Source organism: Rhipicephalus sanguineus, chromosome 9 (assembly GCF_013339695.2).
Source record: "Rhipicephalus sanguineus isolate Rsan-2018 chromosome 9, BIME_Rsan_1.4, whole genome shotgun sequence".
NCBI classification, from domain to species: Eukaryota; Metazoa; Arthropoda; class Arachnida; order Ixodida; family Ixodidae; genus Rhipicephalus; species Rhipicephalus sanguineus.
In genome coordinates, this window is record NC_051184.2 from 5,794,900 (window position 1) to 5,812,403 (window position 17,504).

At 43.7% G+C, this 17,504-nt stretch overlaps 1 protein-coding gene across 2 annotated transcripts in view; it reads left to right on the forward strand.

Annotated features, from left to right (window-relative positions):
- The first annotated feature begins 157 nt into the window (after positions 1-157).
- Positions 158-17,504, forward strand: part of LOC119404491 (protein wntless) — a 30,211-nt gene continuing 12,864 nt past the window's right edge. For both annotated transcript variants that reach the window (XM_037671005.2, XM_037671007.2), the window contains exons 1-7: positions 158-332; positions 4,400-4,711; positions 8,425-8,555; positions 11,106-11,261; positions 12,387-12,523; positions 14,201-14,241; positions 15,031-15,158. In XM_037671005.2, the coding sequence (XP_037526933.1) occupies positions 227-332; positions 4,400-4,711; positions 8,425-8,555; positions 11,106-11,261; positions 12,387-12,523; positions 14,201-14,241; positions 15,031-15,158 (1,011 nt within the window). In that variant the 5' untranslated portion in view covers positions 158-226. The remainder of the gene's footprint in view (positions 333-4,399; positions 4,712-8,424; positions 8,556-11,105; positions 11,262-12,386; positions 12,524-14,200; positions 14,242-15,030; positions 15,159-17,504) is intronic.

Below are 17,504 nucleotides of genomic sequence, written 5' to 3' on the forward strand. Positions count from 1 at the left end.
GTGTGGCGATACTTGTCTTCTTGGCTAAGAATAAAAAACGTCTGTCTCAGAGGCCATGTATTCTTAACTATAGTTCGAATACCTCTCAATGTATGGCGATACTTGTCTTCTTAGCGGGTGTGTCAAGTAGGTTTGCGTGTGTGTGTGCGTCTGTGTGTGACCGCGCCAACCGCGCGGCCTTGTCTCCGGCGTCCGTGCTCGCTCAGTGGTCCTTTAGTACGTCAAAATGGCTGGGAGCATTCTTGAGAACCTAAGCGGTCGCAAGCTTGCCTGCATAGTGGCGGTGGTGCTTACACTTCAAGTGGTGTGCTTCCTCATCGGCGGCCTGATCGGTAAGGACTTTCGATGCTCGCTCGCACTTAGCGTACGTTGCCTCGATCCTCACCGATTGAACGTGATGGAATGATGACCATACACTGCGATAATTTAATCTTTCTCTGTTCCTCCGGCAACCTCTTGCAGTGTCCTGCACGCACTAAAGTGCAAACCGTACCTGCGTACCTGGTTAAGACCATCGACTAACAGTTTGGAGGTGGATAGTCCGATAATTTCAGGAACTCGGTCATCGCTCCATGAACAGCTGAAAACAACCACCAGTTCTCCAAATGAACTGTCATTTTTCGTGTGCTGATTTGCAAGCTCACTGATCGGCCCAGCATAATAACTGGGCGGAAATGTGAACTCTTGTCTTGTTTGCGCGGACGTAGTGATTGGTTCTTGTCTGCGAAGAACCCAACTCGTGTAGAATGAAAGCTCCGCTATGACGTGAGCTGAAGCCCTTGTTTTTTTGTGTGTGTGTGTGTTTTTTTTTTTTTTTTGCTGTGGCACTGCGGATTTTTCCTTCGTGTTGAGAAGTTGACGAAGGTTAACTCGATCTGAACTGGGCCGCGGGAACAATAATTATACCACCGAATTCAAGCTGCAGAATGTGTTTCAGTGCATTCGCATGCACACATGCGCGCGAGTAGCGTGAAGGAAAGGGCAATCTCCGCTCTCCCTTCGTCTCTGTCTATTGACCCTCTCCACTCTTGGCGTCGTCAATGAATCCTCAAAGAGAGCCGCCGCCGTACCTGTACCCGATCCTTTCGTCGTGTGTGGTTTGGAGGGGGAGGAAAGACTATCGGTGCATGTGGGCTCGGCAGTTGACGCCTCTTTCTGGCGCCTCGGCCCCGCACCCCCCTCCCCCATCTTCCCTTCGAACGTTTGGCTGATGCGCGTTTCACTTGGCGCTGAAATGACGGCGCAGGCCTCTGAGCAGTTGCAGGTGTTTATCCAGAATTTCGGCTTTGGAGGGATGCGGGGGCGGGGGAGATGAGTGCCTCTCTGTAAGAGGGCAGGAGGGGATGGTTGGTGTGAAATAATTTCGGCAGAATACCGTCGGAGGAGGGGGGGAGGAGGGTTAGGGGGCTGTTGCAGGGTGTGTATAAACCATGTGTAGGCGCTGCGCCGTGCTCCCGACCGGGCTGCAGAAATTAGGCGCCTTTTCCTCTTCAAACCACTACCACCACCACCACCACCATGTGTAGGACTGAAAGGCCGGCGAGTTGGAACCTATTCTTTGTTGGGTAGCGCAAAAACGGACAAAACACGAATGGAAAAGACAGTACAAGTGCTGATCTAACAACTGAAAGATTTTATTTGAAAAATTCAAATATATGCAGGAAACGTGTATAACCATGTGTATAAACCAAATGATGGATCATTGCCAACTAGCCCAGCCAAATTATCTGTTAAGGTGTGTATAAATCCCTAGGTAGTTCAAGCCATATTTGGGAGAAAGGAGTGTCTGCCTTTTAGGGATCAGCAGAAATGGACAAGTGGCGTTCAAACCTGGATTGGTGGAAGGGTGTTATACCAGAGTGTGTTACTGGGAAATCGTTTCAATGTGTGGGTTGCTTCAGCCTGCAATTCTCTACAATTCATCTTCAGCCAGTAATTTTTCAGCCTTTTCTTGCTAGCTTCAACCACAGACCCATTTATGTGCCCCAAGCAGGCTTCTAAAAATATATGTTTAATCCTTTCCTGATTGGTTCAGAATTGGTTTGACATTCACCTAAAATATGCTGAATCGCTCTTGCACCCTTCCTGATCACTGAGCATGAATTGTCTTAGAAAATTTGTCTATAGCTGCACTTCTCAGAAACCCTGATCTGGCTTCGAACTTGCCTCCAAGGAACTTCCTACACCTTGGCAACAGCGACCTCTGAAAAAAAAATTACACAAACCTTGAGGCTATTGTTGCGTTCGTTGCATGCGGCAGGAGCAATAAAAGTCAGAAATATGTAGTAGAGCTTTGGACACTGCCTATTCACTTTTGTACTGGCCATAAGCTCAAGTATATGATGAAGAGTCTGTCTGTATACACTGTGCAGAATGATACGGAATTTGTTCTAGCAGACCGGCTCAGTTCATTATGAAACAAAAGGACTAGATGTTGGATGGTGCAGCTGTGGTGGAATGCTCGGGAGAGAAACACGCACAACTCCTGTGTGCCCTGTCAATGTTGCAGATTCCAACATCTACAGTTTATTTTTTCTGTGCTGACGTGCCGTCTTCTGTTCTAGAACAAAAAGTTGGATTGAAAGCGCAAAATTGCTCTAAGGGGACAGGGAAGCGACAAGAACAAGCGCAGATATGCTTCAGCCCTACTGATCGAATAGCAACTAGCCCACTTCCAAAACCTTGCTTAACAAAATGTTGTCTGATATTCATTCTCATTGGAAGCGAATGACTGTGGAGAATGAGGTGCACGTTAAAGAACTCCCATTGTCAAAATTAATTTGGAGTCTCCCACTACAGTGGGAGTCTCAAACATGTGGTCCACAGACCTATCGCTAGCGGCCTGACCCACACGTGACTTTCTTCATCCCATATATTTTTTTATTTTCTTAATAAGTATGTTCATGAGCCTTCACCAGAAAGGAACTTGGTAGGCAAAGCTGACGGATGGGTTTCTCTTGGAATATTTTTGACTCAAGAGGTGATTTTGTAGTGGTCCAAGGCCTCTTCCTTCACAATACCACATTGTCCTCCCTCCTACTTCGGGAGAAAGAAAAGAGAGAAGGTGGTGAGAAGAGAACACCCGGTCATCATCAGCCTGACTGTACCCACTGCAGTGCAAAGGCCTCTCCCATGTTTTGATGATCAATCCGGTGCTGTGCTCGCTGCAGCCATGTTATTCCCGCAAACTTCTTCATCTCACCTGCCCACCTAACTTTCTGCCTCCCCCTCTCGCGCTTGCCTTCTCTCGAAATCCAGTCTGTTACTCTAGCGGTTATCTCACCTATGCACTACATGCTCTGCTCATGCCCATTTCTTCTTCTAGATTTGGACTAAGATGTCCTTAACAGCCGTTTGTTCCCTGACCCACTCTGCTTTCTTCTTAACAAGGTGCGAGTTTGAGCTAGTTGGTACTTCATGCTATACCACTCCATTCGCAAAACATTTTTTGACGAAGAACGAGAAAGACACGGACAGGCACACTTCTTACATCTTCTTGTCCCTTAAAGGGGCCCTGCAACACTTTTTGAGCTTGGTCAGAATACGCTGCCCATCAGTAGTCGAGGCTCCTGAGAACACGTGAGCCAAACATTATAGCGCAGCATGCAGCCTGGAATTTACAACCAATTTTCAAAGCCAGCTAGAAATCGTTCCCTCTTCTTTCTACAAATGATGCCATATACCCAAATGACTGTGCCATATACCCAAATTCATGGCCATTGGCCGATTTGAGCTTTGTGAGCTGCATAGTTAGAGAGGCGGCCGCAGGGAGGCCGCCGCGTGCCCGCACACGCACTCACGATCACGCTGAAAGTAAGCCGCGCGTTCGAAGAAAAAAAAAAAGTGCTCAAAGTCATGACACGCGCATGACGTAACTTGTTTCCTCTGTGTCATTCCTCCCTGCTTAGCTTCCTGTGTGCTGGTCAGGACAAGAGAAGAGCGAAAGCAATTACAGCGTGTGGTAAATCTCTGTAACTCTGCTCGTACTTGAAGGATTCAAAAAATGTTTGCTATGGTCGATTCTAGCGGCAATAAAGTCCTTTAATGAAGGCATTCGATGGTTACTTGGAAAAGTATTGCAGGGCCCCTTTAAGGTTACCCCTATCATTTTTACCCCTACCCCTATCAATTGACATATTTCTCGAATCCCAGATATGAGATATAGAAAAGGCCTTCTTTCAAATGGCATCGTTAGCTGCCTTTTGTTCAAAATTTGTTTGCACGAGACGGCAACTGACCAATAAACCCTCGCATGCTAACCCATGGCATTAAGTCTACTGGGGCAAGGCCCTTGCTATGACTGAACGAAAGAAGTATTGTATTGTATTATAGAGAAGTACATTTTTTTTTTTTCGAAGAGCGTTTTAACATTTTCATGCTTCCACAACATTTCCTGCAGCTCCGGCACCGTCCAATGCCGACCAGATTCTTGCAACAATATGCAAGAGGGACACATTGCTTCCCGTGGGCACATTCGACGACACCTGGCACATACCACGTGGGTCCGGTGGCCAGCCTACGAACTGCAACGTCATCCACGAACTCTCGGACACATCCAGGCTGGATCCCAACCTGACAGCCAACCACATCGTCTTTGCGTTCCAAGCTCCAAGTCCACGATCGGACATGGATCTTGACTATTCACGGTGGATGCAGAACCTCATAGGCATCCTTCAACTGGACATTATTCACAGCGACTCCCACCCAATGGGTGAGCTCGCTTTTTTTTAACAGTTTCCAAGTTTCAAGAAAATCACCGGAGATGTTGCAACATGTCAGTGTTGACGACATGTTGATGTTGATGTGTCACCGAAAAAATATTCAGCCTTGCATGAAATTGAAAATTCTTTTTTAATCAGATGAAGCACTACTGAAGGGATACTGAACAAAAATAGGAAAAAATGACAAAAATGTCAAATTTCCACTCAATAGACACAACTGTTTCTATAACCAGGGTTTATTTCACATATCTTTGAACAGCTGGCTGTATTTTTGGAGGATTACTAGTTCCCTTTCTCCACCTCTCCTTTACATCCCACTCTCCCCCTTCCACAAAGGATCCGAGATGTGCCCCACCCTTTAGATGCTTTACCCCACCTGGGAGCATTCCTTGCTGCCAGTGCCATTCGTGCTGGTTCTAGGAACCGCAGTGGTAGAAGAGAGGGTTGAGAGACACTGGCGACGACTGGCAAGGTTGGCACGCCTGTTTTTGGGGACATTTAACGTCACCCCCTCTAGTTCACGTCGCGGCCAACTTTCACGAGCTTCCTTGTCTAGCGGCAGTTTGTGAAAAATTCATTATTTTCCACTAGTCTCTGCCTGAAATGAAGATGGTGTCTGATTTAAGCACCGAATCTTTTCATTTGGATGAAAATCTCAATGGCAAAAATTTTGTTCAGATCCCTTTAAAGGGACCCTGAAATGGTTTTTTGAAGTTATGTCCACGTTTAGGCAAGAGCATCCCTAAATCATTCGCACCAGAAATTAAGTGACGCACCATGTACCAAGGCCACTACGGACAATTATATATATACCCTCCTCCTCACCCTGCCTTGCACCCTCAACTCACAGATACGCTGGCATCGCCGGCGATCGCAGCGCTGTCGTAAGCGCACTGGACGGTTTGAGCTTCGCCCAATCATGGCCTCCGATATTGCGCACCCACAGGTCGCACACTATCTCGGAGGCCCAGTGTGCCTGGCAGCATGCCATCTGGCAACAAAGATGAAGCTCGCGGAGTGGTTGATATCTCCTCCCACAGGTGCCGCCACACTACCAGCCGATCTTATTTTATTCTCTGTACGACGACAACCTGTAAAAGCATGCGGACAAACAAAAAGAATTCGAGAACGATCACCGATAAGTGTAAACTTGGGCAATGTGGTTGTGTTTTCAGGGGTGAAGTTACAGCCGCAGACATGTGGATCGTGGCATTGAACGGATAGCGAGAGCGCGACGCTCATTGCAGTGACGAGCTGAAGGGATTCCGCTCGTCAGATGCCTCACAAACATTGCACGATGTGGCAGCTACAAGTCACCAATAGCTAGATATGTGGTACACAACACGGCTAGGGCAATTCATTTTGTCCAAGAAAAGAAACCTCGAGATAAACACTGTCGCTTAGCTCACGTCAACACAGAGCACGTAACACAGGCAGACGACGCTCATTGCCCAAAAGAGGTTCAGTGACGTGGACTGGACATATCCAATCAGATCAGCTGCCTGCGTGACATCGCGCTTCCAGTGCAACACGCACTGGAAGTGGGCGGGGATCACAGCTGAGCCACTGTGATCACCTAAATCGGTCTGTAAATGATCCTTACGACTTGCTCTACCGGGCCAATGTATTCGTACAAAATCGTCAAAACCGTTTCAGGGTCCCTTTAAGGTTTCTTGGAGGCCAATTATTCCAAGTATGTTTGCAGATATTTTGGCGATACAATCCCTCGAACAGGGAAAGGAGCAGGACAGTTTCATAGTACAGTATATGAACAAATTACAGAAGAAAGTGTTGAACATATTTCATGCTATTTGTGCACATAATCTGTTAGTGCATGTTTACTGTGACCTGAAATATTCCTGCAATGAGGATGACTATTTAGGCATGTTGATGCGTCTTGATTGATGGTGATTAGCGCTGGTAAAGATGAAGGCACAGGGAAGCCTCACTGGACACTCGAGGATCAGAGAAAAATAAGTCAGTTGTTGAAAGTTAGTGCTGTGTAATGTCGAGTGTGCCTTTTCTTTTGTCCCTGTCTTGAGCCTGCACTGTCATCAAGTACACTGCAAACAACATGGACGTTTAACCAAGCCAAATAACAGTACCTTTGGGAAAAACATCATCGATTACGTGAAACACCTTGCAACCCAAATGAATGGTAGATTCACTTGGGTTGTAAATTTGGTTTGGTCTAGGTTTGGTTTAGTTATTTGGGTTGGATGAATGGTACAGAGCCCCCTAAAGAATTCAGATGACAAAACTTCGTTACTGTAAGTGCAGAAAATGCAATTCTTTGTCAGACGAGGTTAAGGAAGTTTTACTAATACAGGCAGCTCTAAAATAGTCAGTCTGTTCACCTTCAATGATTAGACATGCGACTTCACATTTGTTGTTGCCAACAATAGCAGTCTTATTGGAAAGGGTCTCACACTAACCGTCTTGTCAATGTAGCACAAGAAAAGCATCTGGTAGTCTATTTCTAGCTTTGTTAAAATGCTCTCTTAGCCATTCATTTATACATCATCCTGTCCGCACGATGTAACATAGGTTGCAGGACAACAGGATGCAATAGCTTACATGTGATTTACATCCAACAAATTTTTTGCTGTGCTGCTTTTGACATTCATTCTTTACCATTTTAGTTTGATCAATATTTTTTTACAAAGCCTGCCTAGTTTGCTAGATGTTGAAAAAAAAAAACAAATGATTTGAACATTGTCACGAGCAGCTGTTTTCATTAAATTGTGAGAGACTTGATGAAAGTAGGAAATAACCGTTACACTACATTTCTCAAAGAGAGAATTAGTATTAGTGATAGAAATGCAATTAGCATTAGTGGTACAAATGCTATGGCTTGCTTTTATGCATCGGAGTACCCCTTTTGCAACTGAAAAGGTAACTAGATTTTAAAAGGTGCAACACTTGCTCATTGAAACTAGTTAGTACTAAATGGCAACAGGACTTGTTAATAGCATTATTAAAGCACATCTTAGTGATGCCACGTTTAACCAGTTTGTAATGGCTGCAATGAAAGTTTAGAAGTGCCTTATTAGCCCTGCGTGCATGCACCAACAAATGATGTGATCAGTGAACACATATTTGACATCTTGTAACCTCAGGATTCTGTATACGGGCATTTCGACAGTCAAAACGAGGCATGAAAGACAATTGTGTATGATTAATTCCAGGTCATCACACTTGTGCAGGAAACACGCAAAAGAGAGCACTTCATAATAACAATAAAATCTACATTTTTAAAAGTTTGCATGCACTTGTGTAGGCACTGAGTCAAAATACAATCTTTGCGAAAAGTAAATTGTTAAAAATATCCTTTTGAGTGTTTCCAGCATGAGTTCGATGACTTGGTGTTGATGTGCCTGCAATACCTTTTTCTTTTTAGTAATTTGTATTTTTTCTCGCATGAAGTAAGCAATTTTAGTTTGCTTTCTCCACACTTTCTCGGTGCTGAGACAATTTCCTTCATTCAAACAAACAAGAACTTGTAGTTTTCGCTGCGTAGCTGTAGCAATTTACAAAGTTTGTCATCACGTTCTTGAAATCATTCTGCTCATGTTAATGATCTTTGCTGGCACATTTGCACTCTGAGCATGAAAATACCATAGTTTGTAGACTTGACTTATCCCGATTCTAACACTGCTTTTTCTATGCCTTTTCTTACTTTCTGCTCTCTCCCACAACAAAGTTGCAAGCCCACTACTTAGCCTTGAGGTCAAGCTTGGCTACAGGAATAAGCACGACCCTCCGGACAAATGGACGCTTGCGGCAAAGTCTGTTGAGGAACGTTATTTGCATTGCGACGTTAATAGCACTAAGGTACGTTTCCTGGTCTTGGTGGGTGAAGAGATGTACTAGTATGTTGATCCCATTTTTCTTAAAATGTACTTGTGGGCTACTTGGTTGATCATATTTACGATAAATGGCAGCGCACACCGAGTTGGGACACGTACATGAAACACACAAGCACTCGTGTCGTCCTTATTTTTCGTGTTTCGTGTACGTGTCCCAACTCGGTGTGCGCTGCCATTTATAGTTACCATTTTTCTTCATGTTTTGATGTTCACCTTGTGTTGTTCGTAAGATTATGAAATAGGAAGGTAGTCATCTTACCTATGGCCACGTCTTTATTAGACATAAAGGTCCTTTGCAGCAGTATTGGATGCTGTGGCCTTACACATCTCTTGCCTAAAAATTTCTTTGGATCTGTCAAATATTGCTTTTAGACCATTCATTTATTACACCAAATGCACGCTCTGTTTCTTCTATCGTCTCTACAGCAGTGCTGGAAGCTCCAAAGGGAAGGATGGCAAGGGGGTTATCTATTACACAAAAGTTATGTTGCTGTGTCAGGGCCATGCACTTCTTATCTTATTTTGTTTTTTGGTAACCATTTTGGCCCCTAGTTCTAGTTCAGATGTGCATGCTGCTGGCATGTGGAGGTACCCCGCGGGCTGCTGCGGTATTAATTGGCTGCGTTTCCTAACTATGTTAAAAAGTGTTGCAGTGTTCCTATGGATTGTGGATAAAAATTGTCCGAAATATACCTATTTACAGTGCAGTCTGCGTAGTCGTGGCTCCTTACACTGAACTTGAATGCTCTTTATTACAACATCGTAAGTAAAGATTGCCCCGTTTCTTGTCCCTAAGTAACAATTTATTAACTGTGCCTTTCTTTTATTTAATGTTGCACACCCAGTACAGCTTCCAGATCACAAAGATTGGGATCTTGACAAAAAAGCTACAAGCGAAGAGCTCCCAAGAAAAGAAACGAGAGCTAGATAGATTACAATGGGAACAAGATACACCTCTAATGTGTAAACGTTTTTTTTTTTTTTCTGAATAAAGGTGGTGCAGGCACTGGAGAACTGTAAAAACTCTTAGTTCTCGTATGCTTACCATCCCCAAAGAGTTGCATCTTCAAACTTATTAATGAAGTTATCTAATGTGTGAAAAACAGAAGTGCCCGAGGACATTACTGTAATTGCTGGATTTGCGTTTTTAAACCAGATCTTAAGTTCGGCCTCGTTGGTGCGACATAGTAACAGCAAAGTGCTTGAAGGACGGGGACACAGCAAGAATACAACACGAGCAAAAATTTTCAACCATTGAAAATTAGCGCTTGTGTTGTGTTCTTGCTGTGTCCCCTTCCTTCTAGCGCTTTCTGTTATTATTGCATTTTTAGTTTGTTTTTACTTACTATTTATATTGTGAGGTAAGACAAGTGCCTATATCAGGTGCTTGACCATCTCTGCCTGTTCTTGTATGCATTACACTACATGAGTTCATTAAGTGACGTTTTCGTTGCCTCTAGAACCACTTATCTTTCAAGCTCATGTGGCATACGCTTTGCGGTATCACCAAAACACATGCCTATTGGTATAGTGCAAGTGTAAGCTTTAATAAGCAGCTTGGTGTGCTTGAAAGAGAGCACAAACATCAATATGTAACATTTGCTCTGTGATTACGGCATTAGAGCATGGGATGTGTGAATATCAGAATTTCATGGGAGGTAACAGAGATCAAGGGAGTCGGCCAGCTTGAGAGGGCTTTTAGGATAATCTTTCTTTGGTTTAGTGCCTCTCCATGCTTGCTAATGATATTATGTTGTCTTTTACATGTGAGACGAGTAGATGCAAAGAAGTTCATTGGAGTGCTTTAAGGCCATTTCACATGCTGCTGTTGCAGCGAAAAGACTCGTTTCATTCGCTCTGTTCACACCGTCACTAAAGACTGTTTCGTATTACGTGGGCTGCAATTTTTGCTCTGTGACTGCCGCAGTGTGCAAGATTGCTTGCTGCTGTTCTTTGTGGCAGACACTGAACAATTTTTCAAATGCAATGTAACAATCTGTGCATGAAGATATTGTTCAGTTTTCATGAACGGTAGCGAAGAGCATGCGTTTTTTGTCATTTAAAAACACTTTCTAATTTACGTCCATTTCGAAGTGCGCAACAACGGCCATAACCGAAACAAACTTGTCGGCGCAATATTGACTGATCTGTGCAATTTCGACGGGTCCCGACCAAGAAATCGCTCGGCTGCCGCGAACAGAGTAGCAAATTTTCAACGTGTTGGTTGCTTGCCACTGACCATTGCGGCGAAAGTGATCGGCTGGCTTTTTTTTTTTTTTTTTTTTTTGCTGCGAATACAGTCGCAGCCTGAAAATCACTGTGTGTTGTGTCGTGTGAAGCGGCCTATAAGAGTTATTCTTGAAGTCTGAAATGGACGCTGGGCGATTAAAAATTTGTTTTTCTTTTTTCTTTCTTCCTTTTTGTAACTTCCAGGGAGCACTGGGTTTGTGTGTAGCCAGCTTTGCTTCACAAAATTTCCTAAATTCTTCTCACATTCTGTGCCTCTGTACTTCAGATTTCTGATGGCCATGCGTACAACTGTGACATCCTGAGCCTCTTTGAGCTGGGGAGCCTCCACCATGACTATTATCTCTTGAATCTGCGACTGCCAATACACGAAGACAGTCCGGGCAACAAAGAGCTCAAGGAAGTCAGGGATGTGTGGCTTGTGGTGAGTGGCTGTCGCCATCTTTCACGAATTTTTTTCACAGTGTACTTGGCTCTGTACACACAGGCAAATAAAAGGAAAGTCGTTAAAACTGTGCGAGCCAGAATCACTAGTCAGACATCTGTATATCAAAGGATTTGAAGGGCCCCTTAACCACTTCAGATATCTTCTTTAACATTTCAAGTAAACACGTGCATTGAGTTCAGAGGGCTGTCATAATCGGCAGCGCCAAACATGACAGCACTATGCGCTGCGGACGGGCCACTAAATAAAAAATCAATCCTGTACTCCTCCCCAGGTCTTTCGGTATCCCCAGAGTTGGTTGTGACGTCACCAGTTTGAATCTGGTCATGTCACCAGCAAAAAGAACCTGTTTGTCTGCCTACAGCTACATACTCTCCCTGCTTATCCTCCTCGCATGGCAAGGAGGAACAGTTGGCCAGGAGGAGAGACGAGCCAACGAACGAAGTGTGGTGAAGGAAAGAGCAAAATGAGCAAGGGCCGCATTTCGATCATCAAACATGTGTAGTTCCGCTATTGCGGCACCATTTCGAAAAATTCTCATGGCTACGTGTTCGTTGAGGACTCGTGCACAACTGCAACACCACTACTGAATATCGACCTCTGGCTGGTATGGGGCCCTTTAAATCCAAATTTCTTTATCATGCAGGTTGCACACTCTACCACTTGCGCTACAGTTCTGTGAGCCATTTCAGGAAAACAAAGCCATTATTTACACGAATTCTAAGGTTACCTAGCGAGAAAAGTCACTAATGTTCTGTACATTTTCACACAGCGCAGCACCTGCGACGTGTCCTTTGATCTGTGTCTGGCTCATGCACTGTTTACGGAAGTGTGCGTTTGTGCCATCAACCCCTGCTAACCACCATTCTGAGAGGGCCTTCAAGTATATACAAAGTCATACAAGTGTTTATCCGCAGTTCTCGATTTTCTGATACTATTGAAATAAAATTTAATTGAATTGGAGCTTCTAGATGAAAGTGCATGTTGGTTTCGGACGTTAAAAGACATAAAAGTGCTGCTGCTATCACAGTGTTATGATGTCACAGGAAGTTTAAAAGGCTTAAGCTCTTCGGACTCTTTTCAAACTCTGTTGGTGTTGTGCAGCTTATCCACCAAAATGGCGGCTTCACCAAGGTGTGGGTTTCACTCAAGACATTCTTCTTTCCCATCGTGCTGGCTACGCTGATCTGGTTTTGGCGGCGCATCAGGATGCTGGCACGCCCACCGCACCTCATCGAAGGGTAAGGGGAGATGCTACTCGAAAAAGATATTTTTAAATTTCTTGACTTGGAACTCTGAAATTTTAGGCAATATGTAGTAGAGTTTGTGATGCTGATTTCAAAACTGTAATTAGTTTTCTGATAACTATAATAGTTCCAGAGTTACTACAACTTTGACAACAAAATATTGGGTTTTCTGTGCACACTTTTTTTAGCTTATTAAAAGTTTTCCCACAGAATCCCAATATGGCTCATTTTGCTGCACATAAGCAGTACAGTACTGAAATGTACCTCAAATGTGGGTTTAACTTGCTGCCTTTTTAAAGAAAAATCGAGGGTACCAAATGTATATTTTACATCTCCCCTATCAGCATATCAAGTTATGAAATCAAAAATATGCAATGTATACTGCAACTTTATATAGATATCAGTATTTTAGAGTGGCTGAAGAAGCTCTGTGTGAAATTTCATTAAGGTAGAACTATTTTAAGTGCATGAAAGTTTGTGCACAACATGTCAGAATTGCCTCAGAATGGAAGTTGAGAAAAATGCATTTGAAAGTTATAAACGTGTGTATTCTTCAATATACAGTGCGATTAGCATGAAACTTTGTGAGAGCATAGAACAATCCACACTTTAAACAGCGAGCGCACTTAAAGACGTCCAGCTCCATATGTTAATCCTTCGCAGCCCTTCAGTTAGCCATAAAGGTGCACTCTCTTCACCATGTGGCAATGATGAGCCCATGCCTCGACTGTTTTGCATGCAGATAGACAGTCTTTTGATTCGCCTCTGGTCATGTGAGTGGCCCAGGGTGACAAGTTCTTCAGTTGGCAGTATATCAAGCTCTTGAAGGATGTGTTCAAAGTTTGAATATCCATTATTGAACAATGAGGTAGCCATTGTTGCAGCTTCCACAGCTGTACAGGATGGGAGCTTTGTCTTTGGACACAGAAGCCAGACCTTGCTGTTGAGCAAGTCCACAACACCTTGCATCGTACCTTGTAGACAGTGAACCAAGAGCTTTTCATCTGTGAGGTGCTTATATAATGGATGTACAGGCAATGCCTGTTGCTCAGGATTAGAGTTTAATCTGGTACGGACTCCCAAAGAGCTCTGGCTTGCCCATGCTTACATCAGGAAGTCGCTCCTTTTGAACAGAATTTGTGATTTCCTGCTATGCTGTTAGAATTAGAGTAGGATGCTTGCATGGCAAAATACATTTCCTGGACATTTAATGAGCGTGGTTATTGCAATTTCGTAGCAATTTTGCAGCTCTTGTGTTGTATCATCTTTCAACTTATCTCCATGTAAAGGTGGTAATGGCAGTTAACGGAGTGCCGTGCCTTGATGCTTGGTCACATGGTTCATGCTTTCACCTTTTCCACATCAACTTACCATACACTGTGGCCTCAGCACCTGCTGTGGCTGAGGCCAGAGTGACATTGCCTGATTAAAATAGATTTTTCACCGATGTCTAATCTGAATTCAGCCTTGATACTCGGGGAAATAGAAGTTTAATGACCAAACATAATTTTACAAGTGAAATGTCAAAAGTGGCAATTTTCACAAAAAAGGCCATTTTTCGAGTAGCATCTCCCCGTAAGTCACAGGCTTTTAAAAACATTGTGTTATGTATGCCCTCTGGGTGAGAAAGCACCCACATGCAGATTTTGATTTGTGTCCTGTCTTTTTCAGCATGCTCCTTTCCCTGGGGATTGCTTTGACACTACTCAACTGTGAGTGCCTTCAGTCATTAGTGAATACACTAGTGAATGAATGAATGAATGAATTAATCAATCAAACAATTTTTATTTTACTGTGAATGTATACAGACATAGTAGTACACTGTATTTGCATGATTGTAGTGCACTCTCAATTGTCAGTCACTTTGACGTTAGAAAATTTGAAAACAATTACTTGATGCTGGTATCACCTTTGAGCCCAATTGTAACATGCACACAAATTTGAGGGCTACATTCAGTTAAAAAAAAAATGTGCACATTAGAATCATGCAGATACGGTACTTATTCAGAAGAAGGTCTTCAGCAAGAGCTCATACAAGAGCTTGCAGTTAGAAGTTCCTTAGCCCAGGAAAAGGTGGCTTTTTGATTGGAAGATTGAAGTGAAGGTGCCACTGCAAATTCCCACTAGACAAGAGTATTTGTTGCTAACACTTTCTAAAATCAGTTTGGCGCTCCATGGGGATTAGGGTGTTTCGCTGTCTTGTCCAGAGACCAGCTGTCACTAGTGACCATGCTGTCACGTGATGATGTCACATGTTGCCACCTGACCATGTGACATATGTGATACATGTGATAGCTGCTCATAACACATCTCGTCACATGTGACAAGCAGCAGATGTGACAATTGTAATTTACTTTGTCACATATGTCGCATATGCTTCACATATGGTGCTCAAGTATTCACATTGTGCACGTATTCGACTAAAACAATGAGTGTGGTCACGGGCCGTGTTGCTAGTTTCACACACGAAATTTCTCTACAAATCGTCACTCTCATTACAGTGCCCCTGGAGTTTCTCACTCTTTGGTTCAACCTGCCTTTCATGTTGCTCTTGAGTGACATCAGACAGGGAATATTCTACGCAACGCTGCTCAGCTTCTGGCTCATTTTTTGTGGAGAGCACCTGATGGTGAGTGAGCCATCCATTTACTCTCTGTACGACAGGTCACTGCAGCCACCTGCTTCTTACATTTCGCTTTTCAATTGCACGTCAGTGTTGTCAAGCATGCCGCCATAGACGAAGTTGATAGCATTTCGACTCTGTTAGTGTTTCAAAAGAAGAGGAATTTTACCGAGGGGCTCTTTTTTATTTTGTTAGACACTACCAAATAAATTTAACAGACAGTTCGGCCACTCAAAGTGTAGGGGACATTAATTGTTGTCTTTAACTGTAGTGTAGTAATTATGACTTAAATTGAAGTGAGTTAAAGTGGACGAAAAATCACTCTTTCCCTCGGTGGAATCCAAACCCACTACAACCTTCGAATTACACGTCCGATGCTCCCCCAATTGAGGTACAATGGCTGCGCATCCCACCAACAGAAAGAGTGGTTTTTCGTTCACTTTAATTCCTTAGAATTTGTCATAATTACTACACTACAGTTAGACAGCAATTAATGTCCCCTAATCTTTCGTTGGCCTTATCATGTGTTGGATTCATTTTGTTAGTGTATCAAGCAAGCTTTGCGAAAATGCTAGAGGCCCACGTGCTTAGATTTAGGTGCACGTTAAAGAACCCCAGGTGGTCGAAATTTCCGGATCCCTCCACTGCGGCGTCTCTCATAATCATACCGTGGTTTTGGGATGTTAAACCCCAGCAATTAGTGTATCAAGCTTTCTGTGGCAGCACGGTGAAAGCTACGGAATTAATTGCTCAGGTAAAACTGCTGCTTGGTGTACTCCTTAATGTGGTAGTTCTTTTTGAGCAACTAAACCTTTTATTCTTTCCTTAACCTGTAAACGTTGCTTCAAGTAGTTTCCCTGGTGCTCTTGTTCGTGTCTAACACAACCTTTGATTGATGTAATGCCTGCTGTGTCGCATATGTGTATTTTTTGTGCGTTCATAATGTTTCTCTACAGCACAAGCAGAGATGTGTTCCTATTTGTCTTATTTATTACACACTACAAGCCCTAGATGGGCCCAGTAGAGCATGCAAAAAGGAAAAGAAAGAAAATGCACAAAGTTGTAGCAGGGCAGGGAAAACAAGTAAAGCATACATAATATCTCTGACAGGTTAGCTAGTGTGAGTATCTGCTTGGCGTATCTTTTAGTCCGTCCCAATCTGTCATTTTTCTATGAAAGGAAGAGTTTTTAAACATTGATCCTGGCATAGTAAGGTGCTAAGGAAAATGGTTTAGCATGTCGTTTCAGTCCAGAGTTCTTCAGTCATGTGAGCTGCGGGACTCCCCACAGGCCCCTTGCATCAGAATCCGGACGCGGCATTGGCCGAAATCACGGAGGTCTGACGATACTAGCTTCAGAGAAACAAAGTAATAAGTGGCTCTTTCTTTTGTGCATTGCATTGCACAGGACTGCAAGTGCAGCAGCACCGCTGAAGCGAGCGGTGCGTTTACATTTGCAGCTCACTCTTTACAGAAAATTTTGCGGCCACAGCAAACTTCTGCCTTTCCCGATATCAGTTCTCTCAGTTGTTGCTCTAGTAGAACTCATTGTTGGGCTAGTTGGTGCAATGCACCAAGGGAATATATCCAGCCAAAAACGGACAAACACAGGAAACGGTGGAGGAGACAGGAAAGCAAATAGTAGCCGCTTTCCTGTCTCCTTCACCGTTTCCTGTGTTCATCCGTTTTTGGCTGGATGTATTCCCTTGATCAGTCGTTGCCATGGCTCGGGCACTTTTGGTAGATAAAAAAAATTCACCCGGCAGTTTTTCTTCTGCTCCGTGCATGCGCAAGAGTAAGAAAACTGCACGTCATCCATTCAGCTGCCAAGGCCGATACGAATGCAATGCAGTTCACGAGGTATACATAAACAAAGTATCAGTCTGTCAACGCATATGAGGACACTTGCGCAGTGATCAGGAGTGTCATTTACAAGCGAGAATGCTTGTGTCATTGATCGTTCATTACCATACAATGCCTCTTCTCGCTTTTTTCACCGTGTAATCGCATGGTTATCACAGCCCGCCTCATACCTCGCTGCTGTAACGTCTTTGTCCAATGTTGGTTTCACACGATGACAGCAAAGAGTGCAGCGATATGGCGTGCTTTCTATTATGGCTCCCATGTAAGGTGTCGGTTTGCTAACCTCAACCGATTTTGTCCACGGGCATGTCAAGTTTACTCAACAGAGTTTTGCAGCTGGTATGATTGAAGAACTCTGGTGTTATTATAGTTGCTAGGGGTGGCAGATACTCACTAGGGTTGACACTGAGGCTAGTTGGTTCATGGTTGCAAAAGGAGGGCAAACAGTGCAAAATTGAATTGCGCACAAGGCAGAGAGAGTATGACAACA